The 14,884-nt window shown below is 37.9% G+C and overlaps 1 protein-coding gene across 1 annotated transcript; it reads right to left on the minus strand.

Annotated features, from left to right (window-relative positions):
• Window positions 1–9,700: 9,700 nt before the first annotated feature.
• Window positions 9,701–14,258, minus strand: ATP5MJ (ATP synthase membrane subunit j). The gene is made up of 4 exons (XM_051621727.1): window positions 14,158–14,258; window positions 12,569–12,692; window positions 10,764–10,784; window positions 9,701–9,898 (listed from the first exon to the last, which is right to left on the minus strand). Exons 2-4 carry the CDS (start codon window positions 12,690–12,692, stop codon window positions 9,873–9,875), a joined length of 171 nt encoding a protein of 56 aa, XP_051477687.1. The 5' UTR covers window positions 14,158–14,258; the 3' UTR covers window positions 9,701–9,872.
• Window positions 14,259–14,884: the final 626 nt, after the last annotated feature.

Raw genomic sequence — 14,884 nt, forward strand, 5'->3', positions numbered from 1 at the left:
GCCTCAGAAGATAAGGTAAGAGCATTTGGTTATGGAAGCAGATAAAGCCAGAGATACAGAAGCCAAATTATTTGCTTCCAAATACACTGCCTTTGTGAGAGGTGCTCTGATTTCCTTGGCCTTTTTCTAAAGGAAAGGGTTTGTGCTTATGTGTTGGTATAACTATTAAAGCATCTTATGAAAAAAACTTGTAATGCTCCTCTTGCTTGGTAAAAAAAAAAACCTAGAGCGAGACTATTTAACTCTACAAATTGAAACCACTATAGCTGAGCAGACATTGATTCAATTTACAACATAAGAATTAAGAATTATGGTTTATTAGTTATGGTGTGGTTAGTTTTTGAGATTTTGAGCTCGTGTTTAGTTATGAAATGTATGAACTATCATTTTAGTATTTTGCTAAAATACTTGAAATTTGTGGGTACATAGAGAAAAATTGTCAGAATGTTTTGTATTTAACCCAGATTTACTGAAAAAAAAGGGATATTAATTGCAATTGATAAATTGTCAGACCTCTTAATTTGATCATGCACAACGTTATGATTAGGGGAGATTCCCAAAGATATAAGAGGGAGACTAATGAGATTTTTCAGGAGCACTCCTGATGAAGTTCCAGTTTCCACGTAGGTTTTTAAAGTATCTTCTAGTGAGATTTTCAAAGGTAGATTTATTTATTTTTTTAAAGTTTTTACAACTACCAAGTCTGAATCTTTCCTACTTCTTTTTTATGCATAGACAAAAGGAGGAAAATGAGCTTTCCTACCTTCTCAGATTCAAGTTTTCTTCAGGTTTGCATTAACTCATTAAAGTGCTTTTCTGGAGCATAGGAAAATGTTTTCAGGTTTTGGACGTGTCACAGGAAAATAAGTGTATTTTAGTTAAATCTAACACTTTTTCATGTGGTATTAAATAACAGGTACTCCTATTTATAGCTGGAAAGAAACGGACTCAGAGGTCAAACTTTTAGGGTGGGACCAGTTTATCCAACTTCAGTAATTTAGAAGTTAGGTATGTAGTCTCAGTCATCTAGGCTTTTTCTACAGCTCAGTTGGGTTGTGGAGGAGGGGTGAGGGCAGTTCTGCAGGCAATTTATTCCATGCTGAGATAGTAATCCCACTATCTAAATCTCTTGGTCTTTGAAGGTGCCTGTATCTCTATTGATTAAAGGTGGAGCCTGGGTGACTAGCTTAGATAAGACAGCAGACTTTTGGATGGCTACACTTAAGATGGGTTTCTTCACAACTGACAAAATCTGTAAAAAGCGAGAAGGTGTTGGGTATTTCTGTGCACGTGTACTACAAAAAAATTGATGTATCCTTTCTAAATGAAGAAGTGGATTAGTTTATCAGAGAATACAACTCTCCTTTCAAAAACTACACTTTGCATTTGCTGGCCATTTTTTAAGTTAAATCCCAGAAGTACTTCTGACTTGCCAGGCAGTTAACATTCAGATGCAGTGCTGAACAGATGATACAAAGAAAAAGACTGAAGTATTTCAAGGGGAGTTTCACAGGAGGTAGTCTAAAATCTTCAGTGAAATATTGTGTAAAGTAAGTGTGTATATTTAAAGGAAAGGTATTTTAATTTGTTACTGTGGCCTTAAGTAACCTCTCACTGCAGAATTAAGCCAACTTCTTGGGCTGCAACAGTAAGGAGTTAACACTGAACAATAGTCATAAGCTGCCATGCTTGAATCCATATGCAGCCAATGCATTTTAAACCCCACCAAACCTGTTCAGAGATAAACTATAAATAATAATCTAAAGGAAACACTTTGATGTCTGTTTTGTATACAGTACTCAAGACACGTGAACAGGAGAAAGATACTTTTTCATCCCTACCTTGTAATATTCTAAAGTAATGTACGCTGGGCTAGATGACTAATGTTCTAAAGTTTCCATAGCACAATCCACTCCGTGCATCATTCTGAAAAGGAGTGTAATAATTAAAGCAGGAGTGAAGCCATATGATCTCTATATAGCATAGCTGTGTGCGTTTCCTGGGGATTGGAGTGTCTGATACGTCATGTGTTTCAGCCCTGCATTTGGTGGATTAGAGATGTCATTTCTTTGAACAATAACAGAAATTGTATGCTTAATCCAATACACGTGATGCAAAAGAGTGTACTTAGTGGAGAATGCTGTGGCCTCATTGGGTATGTGTTACTATACTCTCATAAAATTCTTACACTAATAGGTATTGTTATTTTTTTTTGTGTTGTAACTACAGCAGATACAACCCTGGAAGACAAATTACATGCCATAGTTTTTACAGACAGAAAATCTTGTTCTGCCCACCTGTAATTTATAATTATGAAAACTTTAACTATATTTCAAGGGGCAGAGAAAACAAAAACTTAAATGTCCTGGGAGAGGTTCTCTCTGCTTGTACCTTTAGGCTTTTAATAATTTGTGCTCTCAAGATGTTTCTTTTAAAAAAATAATCTGAAATTTTCAATATGGCCATGATGAGTGGAAGCATCTGTGAATATCTAGATAAGTAGTTATTAGGGTTATTAGTTGAAACATTAATTAGTGAGGAGATAGAGTAACAAGCCAATCCTTCACTTTCTACTTTTTTTATATGCCACTTCATTTTGTTTATTACTTCACTGAATTTGACAGGAAAAATGAGGGGTCATGTTTTAAGACTGAGCCCAGCCATTTCATTTGTTACTGTAAGTCTAAAATTGTCTTGTAGCTATGATTCAATGTCAAATACTTAAGTGTATTTCATAATTCCTGTATGAATTGATTTCAAATATTTCCTCTCTCAGCTAAAGACCTAATGCAGAATTATCTGATACAAGATTAATTTTACCCTATGCTGAAAAATGGTGGGCAGCTAATCTTCAACTTTTCTATTAACCATCAATTCCTTATTTAAGGTGGACAACTACTTTCTTTACTTTAATTGAAAACCATCTGCTTTCTTATACTCACTGCTGGATCTGATGCAGGTTATGATTTAAGGTATGCATCTATGGAAAACATTTCTGTGCTATATATATTTCATATATATTTAAAAAACAAACCTGAAGTGATCACTTTTGGGGCTTTTTTGATGTCAGAGCATGGCTGTCTTCTATACAGGTGTATACAACTTATCATGCATCTGAGTTTTTCTGTCATAGACCTTTTTTAATATTGCATTTCTGTAGAAGAGCAGCTGTACTTGGCTAATCTGACCAGCAGATGTAATCTAAAACATTTGCAATTATGTTTTTTCTGTTATCAACAAAAGTACTGGGTTTGTGCCTTACTGTTGCTAAAGGTCCATCCCTTCTGTTGGTATAAATACTGCTTTTCCAGGTAAAGTAATGAAGTCCTGCAAGTATTAGTGAGACAAGTTGATTTTGCTTTGTGGCCTTTGTTTGTAATCTTCCAGAAGCATGTTTCTAAATAAGTTTATTTTTACTGTTGTGAACCTACAACAAGGTTTACTGCAAACCTTTGTTGTATAAACACAAGAGAGAGAAATTGTATAGGGCATCGATGGATCCCTATTGAAAATGATACTATGAAAAGCCCTAGAAATAGTAACAGCAAAAATGTGTCATCATGTCTTTAGGTTGCTTTATTCAGAGAAGGTACCATTTGCAGCTGAACCTCAGAAGATTTGAAAGACTGGATTGCGTTCATCATGGAGAACACTGAATAATAACCTACTTGCTTGGGGATGATTAGATACTGCTTTAAATATTTGTCTATTGCTTATGTCTCAATTTCAAAACCAGCACTTCTGTTCTATAAAAGGACAAGCTTCAGCAAAAGGTAACTCAAATCTTTGTTTTTTTCTTCCACTTTCTATGTGAAAGCTCTAAACAGTTTTTTTTCTTGCCTTCTGTTTCTGTCCTACACAGGCCTGAGTACATGTTTAAATTAGTAGCCTTAATTTAAAAAGAGGTGTGATAGTTAGCATTAATAAGAATATATAATTTGAAAGCAGGGTAAAAGTATTTTTGGCAAGATTCCTTTTCTAGCTGCTTTACTTCTAAAGAATTAACTAAATCAAAGTATGCTGAAAAGTATTTATGTCTCGGTGTTGACTCCTTTGTTAAAATTGGTATGTCTCCAATTTTTAGCTTACTGAAAGAAAGACATAATTTAAATTCTAGCTAATTATTTAAAGGAGTGTTTTGAGGTCCTGACTGGGACCAAAAGAATTTTCTTTGCAAGCTGTATGTGATATATGTGAAATTTAAGGAGTGTGAGCAGAGAACTGTAATGTCAAGCAGGAGAGAATTTAAACAGGGTGTTTTTTCTGTACAAGTACACTAAATTGAAAGGTATACCTGAATCATCAGGAGTAGAAAGTCAGTCATGGTCTGCAAAAAAGTATAGCCTGAGACTGCTATTATATGGCAAGATTAATGGCATTAATTATGGAAGTGAAAATGCTTTTAGTTAGACCCCAAAAAAGGGGTCTCCTTGCTCTCTATTCTTGGTCATGTATCAAATGCCTATTCAATTCTAATCCACTTTATGAATCCATCCTTTTTCCTTCTGTAATGCTCCGGTTGTATTCATTTTGGTTCTTGGTATTTTGTTTGTTTATATAGCATTCCATATGAAATACCTCACAACAGTATCTACTTTGTACCTAAAGAATTTCCCCTTAATTGCAGCAATTCTTAATATTACCAAAAGCATGCTAAACACAGCAGGTTGTAACAAGAAATGAAGACTACAGCTGATACTGCAGGAAAAATCTGTGTAGGCAGAAATAGTCATCACAGATGGGATTCACTGAGTATAATGCTGTTACTTCTACCACCCCCAGAAACCCTATTATCATTTCCTAGCAAACACACTTCTTTAGTTTTGACCAAATCTCCATTGTCAGTTCCAGCAGATAGCTGAAGTTACTGTGATGATATGGATATAATATAGTTAAAGGTCATGTCAATTAAAAAAAAAAAAAAGTTATTTTGTTTTTTGAAGGTCATAATAATTGAAAATGTCTTTTCATTTGATGGCACCTGGTAATATAATTTGAAGAACCACTATCAAATTTGTTCGTTGTTACTAAAAGTATTCTTCCTGTAAATCTTGAGCATTAGAATATTGTGGTACGACTCTTCTCCCTGTTCCCTACTTGTTTGTTCATTCATCCCTATTAGTTAAGTGATACTATACACTTGAGAGAGTGGTGTGCTGTGACAAAGGAAGCAAGGTTCTGCCTTTTTGCTGAAGCACAAGCTGACATTCCTGATTTCTATACAGGGTGGAGTTCTGCATTCTTTTTATTCCTGTGAGTGTTGACAGTGATGACAGTTGTTATGGGAGAGACAGTACTTTGATCGTGTGTGTAGCTGCATAGGAGGAAGCAACCTACATTAATTTATTGTAAGGGACACAGTGACTTGGGAAAGCTAGGCGAGTACATGGGAAGCTAGAGATTCTGATTATTCTGCCTCTTTTCTGAAAAAAAATGCTTTTGTGCTGAAATGCAAGTTATAAAGCAGCTTTGCTTGGAAGCATCTTTTGGAAGATGGATCCAAATTGAAACAAAAAGTGAGTGCTTGTTTTGTTCTTTTAGAGGGGAAAACCCGTCTATTTTTATGAAAAAAATGCCTGATTTGATTCACAAATAGTTGTATCAACACAACTGTGAGGAGCAAGGCACTGTGGTATAAGGGTAGAAACTCCACAAGCTGGTGTAGCTGCCAGAGTACTCATACCATTAAACCACAACCAAAGAAATCATAGTACCCTTAGCAGAATTTAATTAAAACTTCCAAATAATCCATTATTGTGGTGGTCAGTTCATGCTGATTTAGGAGAAAGTAATTGTTTCCAAGTAGTTTGCCTGCAGCAGTGGAGTAGACTACAGGAATTTCTTGTTTATGAGTTCGTCATAAATTACCAAATCAGTGTCACATGGTTTTATATTCTTAAAGAGAGTATTAGCTGCTAAATGTTAATTGCTAAAGGTCATGGAATTATAGTATGAAGAGCAAGCACTATCTTGTCACTTCTTGTTCCTCCATTTACCAAATTGTTAACTAATGTATTTAGTGCCTCAGGAAATCTCCAGCTTAGTATTTTTTCCTTCCTGCTAGCTTTACAGATTTCCTTGAATGAAACAATAGAGATTTTACACACTGATTTCCTCAGTTAGTTTCATTTCAGCCATCTGGTGGTGATGTAATGTATAATCACCTGTGTCTAACAAGCACCTGATAGTTTTCCTTCCGGGGGCACTGAAAGTTCAATACATGTTTACGTACCAGCCCAGTATCAGGCTGTATTGGTACTAAAGACAATGGTTTGCTATCACAATCCAGATAAATAATCTAGTTCAGCTGTTTTAGTTACTTTAGATCATTTCCTGCAACTTTACTCATCCTCCCAATTAACATGAATATATTTGTTGGTTGTTTTTTCTTTCCAAGTTAGCCATTAAAGAGGTTAAGTAGGTTGGGCTCTGTGACTAATGTTTCCTTGGCTCTGACTGGTTTTTGCTGTTCCCCTGAAGTATTCCACAATACTTTATTAGCATGCAGGGGATACTCTAAGATTCCAAATTGTAGGACAACACTTGAAAATGCTCTAGAAATCTGAGTTTCACAGTGAGAAATCCTGGCTGTAAGACCTAGCATGGAGAGGCAAGTATAGAAAAACTTGTGCAGTAAAAAGACCACATCTTGCATGAGTGTAGTCGTTTCTGATACAGCTCCCTGCTTTCATGTTCTGCATTAAAAAAAAAATAAATTACCAGTGCCACAGCAAAACTCGGCCAAAAAGGGGCTGCAGTAGTTGGATGAGGCTCTTCAACGCCTATGGAGTTTGCTGTTCCACTAACATTGCAAAAGTAGTAAATAGTTTGTGTCATTGCTGATGCCTTATCACAGGCAACAAATGAAAAACGCAAATGATTAACTATTTTACTACACAAAATTTCGTCCTCTTGTTTTAAAAGTATCAGCAATATAATAGGAGGCAGCAGCTAAATGGAAACAGCATGATCTGTCAATGAGCAGTAAGCATTTCCCCCACCAGTGTTAAATTGTGAATCATGATTAATATTACCTCCATTAATTAAAGCCTTGATCTTAAATAGTCATTTGCATAGGCAATGTTTTTTTCAGGAGCTGAGGCTTGTCTATACAGACACGTACCTGGAACAAGAAAACCTTCTGGTTTAAGTTAGCTTTAGAAATCACCTTAGCTAAATTAGAAAAAAAGGCACATATTCTAAAATAAAGGGTATTTACTTGAAAGATACTCCTTTGCAGTCCTTCTCTACCTAGGGCTACACTCCAGATGCTAGTGCTGCAAAGAAAACTGATTACACTTTTCACACCTCATTGTAAATAAGAAATGGCTCTTACAGTGCCTTAGCTAAGTTTCCTTTATTGTCTTCCTAGTATGCTTTAGTATAGAGGAGCAGAAGGTGTATGTATAGTGCTGCAGGTGTTACACGTTCTGGGTGTGTTTCTGCTTTTGACTCAAGCCACTGACTGGAAGTTAATTTCCTCCTTTAAGTCCTACTCAAGTAAAAATAAATCACCTGTTTATACATAAATAACAGTTTTACTTACCTCAGTCCTTGCAGAGATTTGTTTTAAGAGTCACAAACAAGAAGAAATATGCTGCAGCCTTCACAGAAATTTCTGACAGAGATGCACTACTGGCAGAATCAGTTGCAGACAGCATGATTTCAGTGGAAATTCTAAGTTTCATAACCCAGACACTGCTGCCTGTATGTACTTTCTTTCCCTACTAGAACATTAGCAAGTCAGATTTAAGAAGCATGAAGAGTTGAGCAAGGTTAAGTTTCCCTAAAAGTACAGTTAATTGTGCACCAAGGGCAGATCAGAAGCCCCTTTTGGCTTTTCAGGTAACAAGTAGGAGATCAGACAGCAGGTTGATGCAGCTCAGTCTCAGTGTGCTAAGTGCTAGCTGAGGGTAAGTAAATCCCACAGTAATTAATGTTTTTTTTCCCTAGCTTGTTTTCCTCAGCTCTGTAATTGAAAAATCACTAAAGCAGATCATTTGAAGTATGTGTAGTACCTTAGGAACTGCAACTTAGTGATGATAAATTTGCATTACAAATATTTGCACATATAGCTCTTTACCTGGCATAAATTTTCAGTATGAACCACTTATTAAATATACCACAACTCTGACCCACCCTGTAATCACCACTGGCCTAATATCTCTTCATTTGAAGCTCCATTTTCTTTTGGTTTTTATTCTCTGTTCCCTTCTTCTGAATGCTTTTGCTTTTATGAAAATAAATAGTTTCTCCTTCATTCTACTGTGGTGAGGAAACACTGAAGAGCCCATATCGAAATTATGAAAGAATCAGCTAAAACATCAAGGGAAGATGCAACAAGAAAAGCTATGGAAGGTGGAAATGTCAAGAATGCATGAAAGAGATGTCACCTTTTCAAACTGAGTAAAGCTATACCTGCCTTTTTTAAAGAAGCTTCAAGAGAAATAATTTTACTCTTCTCATAGTAGGTATAGCTGTTAAGCTCAAGCAGAAGTATAAATTTTGAAGAAATTAAAGCCAACCAATGTTTACCATCAGCAGGTAAGGTTATCAAGCTCCTGAGTTTTCAAATACAGAATATTTTAAGTTATGGCCAGATACTGCAGACTCGAAAGCAGAATTTTAATCAAGCTGAAAGATGTTTCAGTGAAGTAGTTAAAAATATGTATGTAAGCATTAAGTCAGTAAAATGACTTAAACCACTTCTCAAAAGCAGATTAGGCTAAATTTAAACAAAACATGAAGTGCAATTTTGGTTTTAAACACTATGTATCCTTGGTAAAGAATTCAGCATGTACAGGTTCCTGAAGTCTTCAAAATACAATACTTTAACAGCTATCTGCAACAACCACTAATGACCCATCTTAGTAATAATATACATTCTCAACTTTCAGTAAAAAGGAATACTCTTTGAAGTTAGTTGTTTAAGCTCCTATTAACTATGGCCACAGTAAATAATTTAATTCTTCCTTTTGAACTGAGATTTTTATAAACTCAAATGGCAGGTGAGGGCCCATGTACTATCAATTTGCTCATAAATGGGCATGTTACTACTTACTCCTTTGCAAAATTTGTGAATAAAGGAAGAGCCTTTCAGAGTAATTCCTTAGTTCTACTGAATATGAAGAATGAAAAAAGGTAGCTGCCTATAACCTACTTTTTAAAAACCTCTGTTAACACGTTGCATGGTGGTTTTGTTCTTAACTTTTAAACAGCTTTTGTTTTCAAACCTTGGAGAACTAAGAACTAAAAAAAAAAATTAATTTTTAAAAAGAACTTTTTGAACCCTTCATTATTGCACCACAAACTGTCAAAAAGCTGAGAAGTCCTCGCACTTGGCACACTATTAAATTACATTTAAAAAAATATACTAATTATTTCAAAAGTTATAGGCAAAAAAAATATCATTAGGAAAATAAAGAGAGAGGCTTAATGCTGTTGTATGAAATGTTGGCCAATTCTACAAATCATAGAATGTTTTGTTTTGGAAGGTAGCTTAAAGATCATCTAGATCCAAGCCCCCTGCATGGGCAGGGACACCTCACACTAGTTCAGGTTGCTTGGGGCCCAATCCAACCTGGCCTTTCAGTTAATAGAAATTTGGTTTTTCAAAGTTCAATTTGGAACCTGGAAGAACTACAGAAAACAATCAAACAAAAGCTTATTCTATAAATCAGGTTCACATCACACTCTAGCATTCTTTAGTCCAACATGTTTAATTCCTTGTTGTTTTCAGTGGATTTAATTCTTTCTCCAATTACAGCAGATGGATCAGGTACAGTTTGAGAATTAACTTCCCTATGGCTGTAACTTGCTTCATTTACAGTAAAGATGATGAACCACCAAATGCATACTCCGAGAAGAGGTCTTTAATGATGGCCAGCACCAGAGGACTCTGAAACACAGACACAATTTAGACTGTTCCAACACTGGAGCAAATAAATTCAGGAAAATAGTTCAGAACCTAGAAGAGACAACTGTATCTACATCTGAGCACAGAATTGTCAGATTCAACTGCCCTGCCAAACAAAACCCTCAAACCACACACATACAACTTGGCCAATACCAAAAAAATCCTCCTTCTGAAGGTTTAAAGCACTATTACAGGCAAACATCCATTCTTCCTCAGTTTTGGCATGGTTCTTTCTAAATTAAAGTTTATTTGTGCTATTATCCCTAATTCTAAGGGGCAGTACTTTCACTTTAAAAATGTAAATAATGTCTGCATATACAAAATCAACTGGGAGCAAATGGGCTATCAATCATGGTGCAGAAAGTTAAATGAGATACAGCAGCTCATGAAAAAATAATTTCCAATGTGATGTCAAAAGAAACTGTCCATAAATATCAAACCACTTCTTTATAGGAGATTTAAAAATACAAATTAAAATTACAAGTTTAAATAGCAGCTACTCTTGAGATCATAGATTTAAGGAATTCCATTAAATTGTTGCTACTATTATTTAAAACAATTACTATTATTTAAAAGAATTCCTCGCTCTCAATCAAGACATACAATTTCCATTCTGCTCCTAATGCCTACACAAAAGACAATTTAAGACAGAGGTAGTTTCTGTGAAGATTCACAGATGTTTACAGGTTAAAAAACATCAATACAACCAAAACTATCAACTTTGAAGTCATCTTTAAACATTTTCTAAATACATAATTTAAAGCCCAAAGTTCTGTAAAATAGGCTGAGCTAACTTTTACTGCACTGCTTTAAAAACACAACAGGGTGTGAGATATTCAATACTTACTATTTGCCACTGCTTTTTTGCCTGGAAAAAAAGAAAACACAAGCTGAACAAGGACTTTTTTTTTTTTACCTATTTATTTTTTGCAGATAAAATTCAATCAGATTATGCTACTTATGATTTGAAAATTTAGCTTGAACAAGATTTGAAAAGCATACAGGAAGTGCTTTCCATGGTACACATCAGTAAACGTTATTTTCATTTTTAAAAAGTTGTTATTTTTAATTAATGGAGAGTCCATGCATTCAGAAGTTGAAGCCATCAAGACTCCTCCAAGAAACATATTATGTAAAATAGTACTATTCTGTATATGTGGATATAAATACATACAACATACGGGTGTAAATGAAATTGATAAGAATGCAGCTTGCTTTAAAATCTTCCTTTTTAAGTAAAATAGCATATTTGACATTCCCATTTTAATTGTTGTCCTAAAATACTGATTCACAGTGATCTGACAAAAATAGATGAAAACAATTCATCATAAGGAAAACAGTCGTAAGAGGTTGTACAGTCTCCACCCTTGAAAATATTAATTTGAATTATAATTAATAAAGTTATAAGCAACCTTGATCTAACTACTTTAAGCAATGGTTTGGGACCAGGGGGACCAGGTGAGCTCAACATCCCTTCTGATCTTCACTTTTCTACAAGATACTCTTCTATAAATGTATGTATTATTTGCAAAACTCTTCCCCAAACTGTGGTAAGGCCTACAGCTATTAAAAGATTTTAACTTTAAAATAATGTTGAGCATACAGTTGTCCCATATAAAGGTTTTGGCCCTCAAAAACTACACTACCACATCTACTATCTAAATAATAAATGAAAATAAAGTAGCACAACAGGAACACAAACTTGAAACAGTCTGTCAATTTTGAATTATGCTTGAAAATAAAGGAATTAAAGCAAATGTTCAACTAACTTATTTATTTTTCTCTCTGTCTGTTCAACTACTTATATTTACTTGTGTAATAAAGCTTGTAAGCATAGTGTAACAGTTTTGGACATGCTACAAGTTATTTGGACAAAGCTGCAGAAATGCTGAGGTAACTTAGCTCAGCTGTATCCACAGTGAGAAGTTCCTCTCTCTGCCAAGTCTGTCTGCAGTTTATAACATTTCATTGTTCTTGACAGCCAGTAAAGGTTTGACTTGGAATTTTTTTGGCACAGCCTAAATAAAAGAACAGGACCTTTAAGACAACATAATCTGTTCTACCTTTCTACTTTGAGGGACCTGACCCACTCAAATTTGTTATTTTTACATTAGATGTTGTTTCTTCCTCTGAAAAAGTGATACATTATCATTAAATAACACACGTTGATGTTCAGTGATGGACCTCGTATTTTGAGGTCTATCAGCTCAAAACAAGTGCTTTAACTTCCACAAGTTTGCATGGGAAAACCTTTTAAAAACTGTGTTTTTCTGCAATGCTCAGTAAAAACAATGTAAGCATTAAAAAAAAATTCTATTCAAAGTAAGTTCTAGTTTAGAAGTCTTATATTCCCCTTCTGGAGAAGGCTCTGGCTATATATTGCAAGTTAGGTACGTGGTTTTGAAACCAATTCCTATTGATACCTAATCTTCATAATGGAGGCAGTTATACTGGTTTTTGAGTATTTTTGTTAGTGTAACCTTTGACACTGTTAACACTTGCAAATTTCTATGAAAAAGCCCTACCCTTACATGTGTTAACTTCATATTTTTCGATATTTTCAATGTCTGGTTTCTAACTGTTAGAAGTATTCTCAACTATAAACCTTATCTACACAGTGACTGCTAATTAAGATTATAATGTGTAACTTACCACCATATGAAATTTTGTAGTAGGCATAAGCTGTTAATGCTACACCAACCCAGATTTCTTGATAGACGGTAGTGAAGTAGAACTTCATGGCTTTCCATGACTTTGGAATCATCAACTGCACCATCTGAGAATGGGAAGTTTTGCCATAGTGAGTTTTGCAACTGGATTATTTTAAATGCATTTTTATCATCTATATGGATATACATACTCCTGATATATATCAGCAGGCGTTTACAGGTTAAAAACATGCAAAAGTACTTACTGCAAAGCAATGAAAATTCAGAGTTAATATTCCAATTGATTGGCTAAGAGAATAACTAATAAATTACAGCTGGTGAAAGGGTTCAAAGACTATTTAATAGAGCATTTACAGAGTAGCAGTAGGTAGGTTGCTCTCTCCCTGTCAGTCACAGCTTTTTATTAAGGTTTCCAGATTCTCTCAGGAGGAAAGCTCCTTTGCAGACAAGCTAGAGAGGCTCTTTCCTTGCACCACCAAGTTGGTTGTCCTCCCTACTCCACAGCTAAAATGTCTGTCCCAACATGGTAAGTTCTACTCAAAATAGCAGAATAAATGCTTCCTGCTCAACTTTTTTTATTTTTTTTTACCTTTATATACAGCTCTGTTAGACAAACAGAAACCAACAGTAAGGTGTTTTGAAATAAAGCTTATCCTGAGTCCTATACATGTTACTACACATTTACACCCCATCTTACTGAAATACTACACATTCTACTGTCTTACATACATCACTTCACCCCAATAAAGTCATGGTTTACACTTCATACAACACAGTATTAAGTTAGCTATATGGACAGAATATGGTAAATCAGAGTCCCAGGAAAGAAAAGCAGATTTAACCTCCTATGAGGTGATGCCCTAAAGAAATGTAAAGCATCACAAAGGATCCAAGGGTAGCCAATGCCAAAACAACTGGAAAAATACAGGTCCTTCTTAAAGAATGAAAGCATCTTCATGGTACTTAATGTATAATTGTAGAGAAATGCACATTTATCTTTACTTGTTTATGGACAGACATTTCAATAAAATTATGAGCAGATTTCCTTAGTGTGCTTTCACCAACACTACCAAGAACACTGCACCTCCCCCAAAGTTTCCAGTGCTTCTAGTTTCACAGTGCCGTAACAGTAGTAATTCTGCTACAGCAGAATATCAAGACATACTAACAATTCATGGAGACTGAACAGAAAGGGAAGGATTTTCCCACAACTACAAAACACACAAAAAAACCCCAATGCTATTGCCAGTTAACACCCCACTAAAACCCGGCGGAGACCGTTCTCCAAGGCCTCGGTGGCCGCGACGCCGTTCCGGCTTTTTTTGGTGCGTACTCTATCCGAAACACCGCCGAATTCCCTTCCTCGCTGACCTCCCCGCCACGACCGCACGGCGGCCCAGGGACCCTGCCGCCCGTCCGGGGCCTGACCCACACGGCTCCTTCCGCACGGGGAGGGGAGGGCTGCGTAAGGGCAGAACTCAAGCGCCGCTTCCTTCCCAGGCCGAGCCCCCACTGCCCCCCCGGGACACCCCCGGGCGAGGGCCCACAGGCCCGGCTGGGCCCGACACCCACCGTGAGGGCCGGGAGCGCGCGGGCCGCCACCGAAGGTCACGGCGCGGGGACGAGCTCCGCTAGCGCCGCGGGGGAGCCTGGGAAATGACGCACCAACCGCCGAAGACGCCGCGGCGCGAGCGCCCCCTAGGGGCGCGGAGGAGCCTCGGCCGGCCCCGCTGCCGCTCCTCGCGGGGCTCGCGCCTCCCGCCCCGGCGGCCGCCCGGGCCTGCCAGGCCTTGCCCGGCCCTCACCGGGTGCCCGTGCTTGGAGGAGCCTGCCTGCGGCCCCAGGGCCGTCCCGCCACAGTGCTCTGGCCCGACCTGTGCCTCCCGGGTGTTTCCTGAGGAGGGAACCCAGCAGGCGTCCCGTGCGAAGCACAATGGCGGGAAGGGCCCGTGGCGACTCGTGACGTAGCGTGTGGCAGGGAGAGCAGCTGGCCCGGGAGGGCCGGGAGGCACCCGCCGGGTCGGATCGGGCGGGCTGAGGCACCGAAGCGCCTGCGGCCTCTTCCTCCAGGCGGCGGGAAAGTCAGGGCGCCCTGGGATCCCGGGGCACCGTTCTGTGGGCGCGAAGGGGAAACCCACCAACCAACCAACCAACCAACCAACCGCCCCGCGCCCTTCGCGGCGGGGAAGGGGAGGGCCCTTCTCCCGGGGGAGGCACCGCGGGCAGCCGCAGGGCAGGGCGGCCCGGCCCGCCCCCCGCACGGCGCGCGCCGGCCGGCGGGTCACGCGGCGGGGCCGGG

This window comes from Apus apus, chromosome 5 (assembly GCF_020740795.1).
Source record: "Apus apus isolate bApuApu2 chromosome 5, bApuApu2.pri.cur, whole genome shotgun sequence".
NCBI lineage: Eukaryota > Metazoa > Chordata > Aves > Apodiformes > Apodidae > Apus > Apus apus.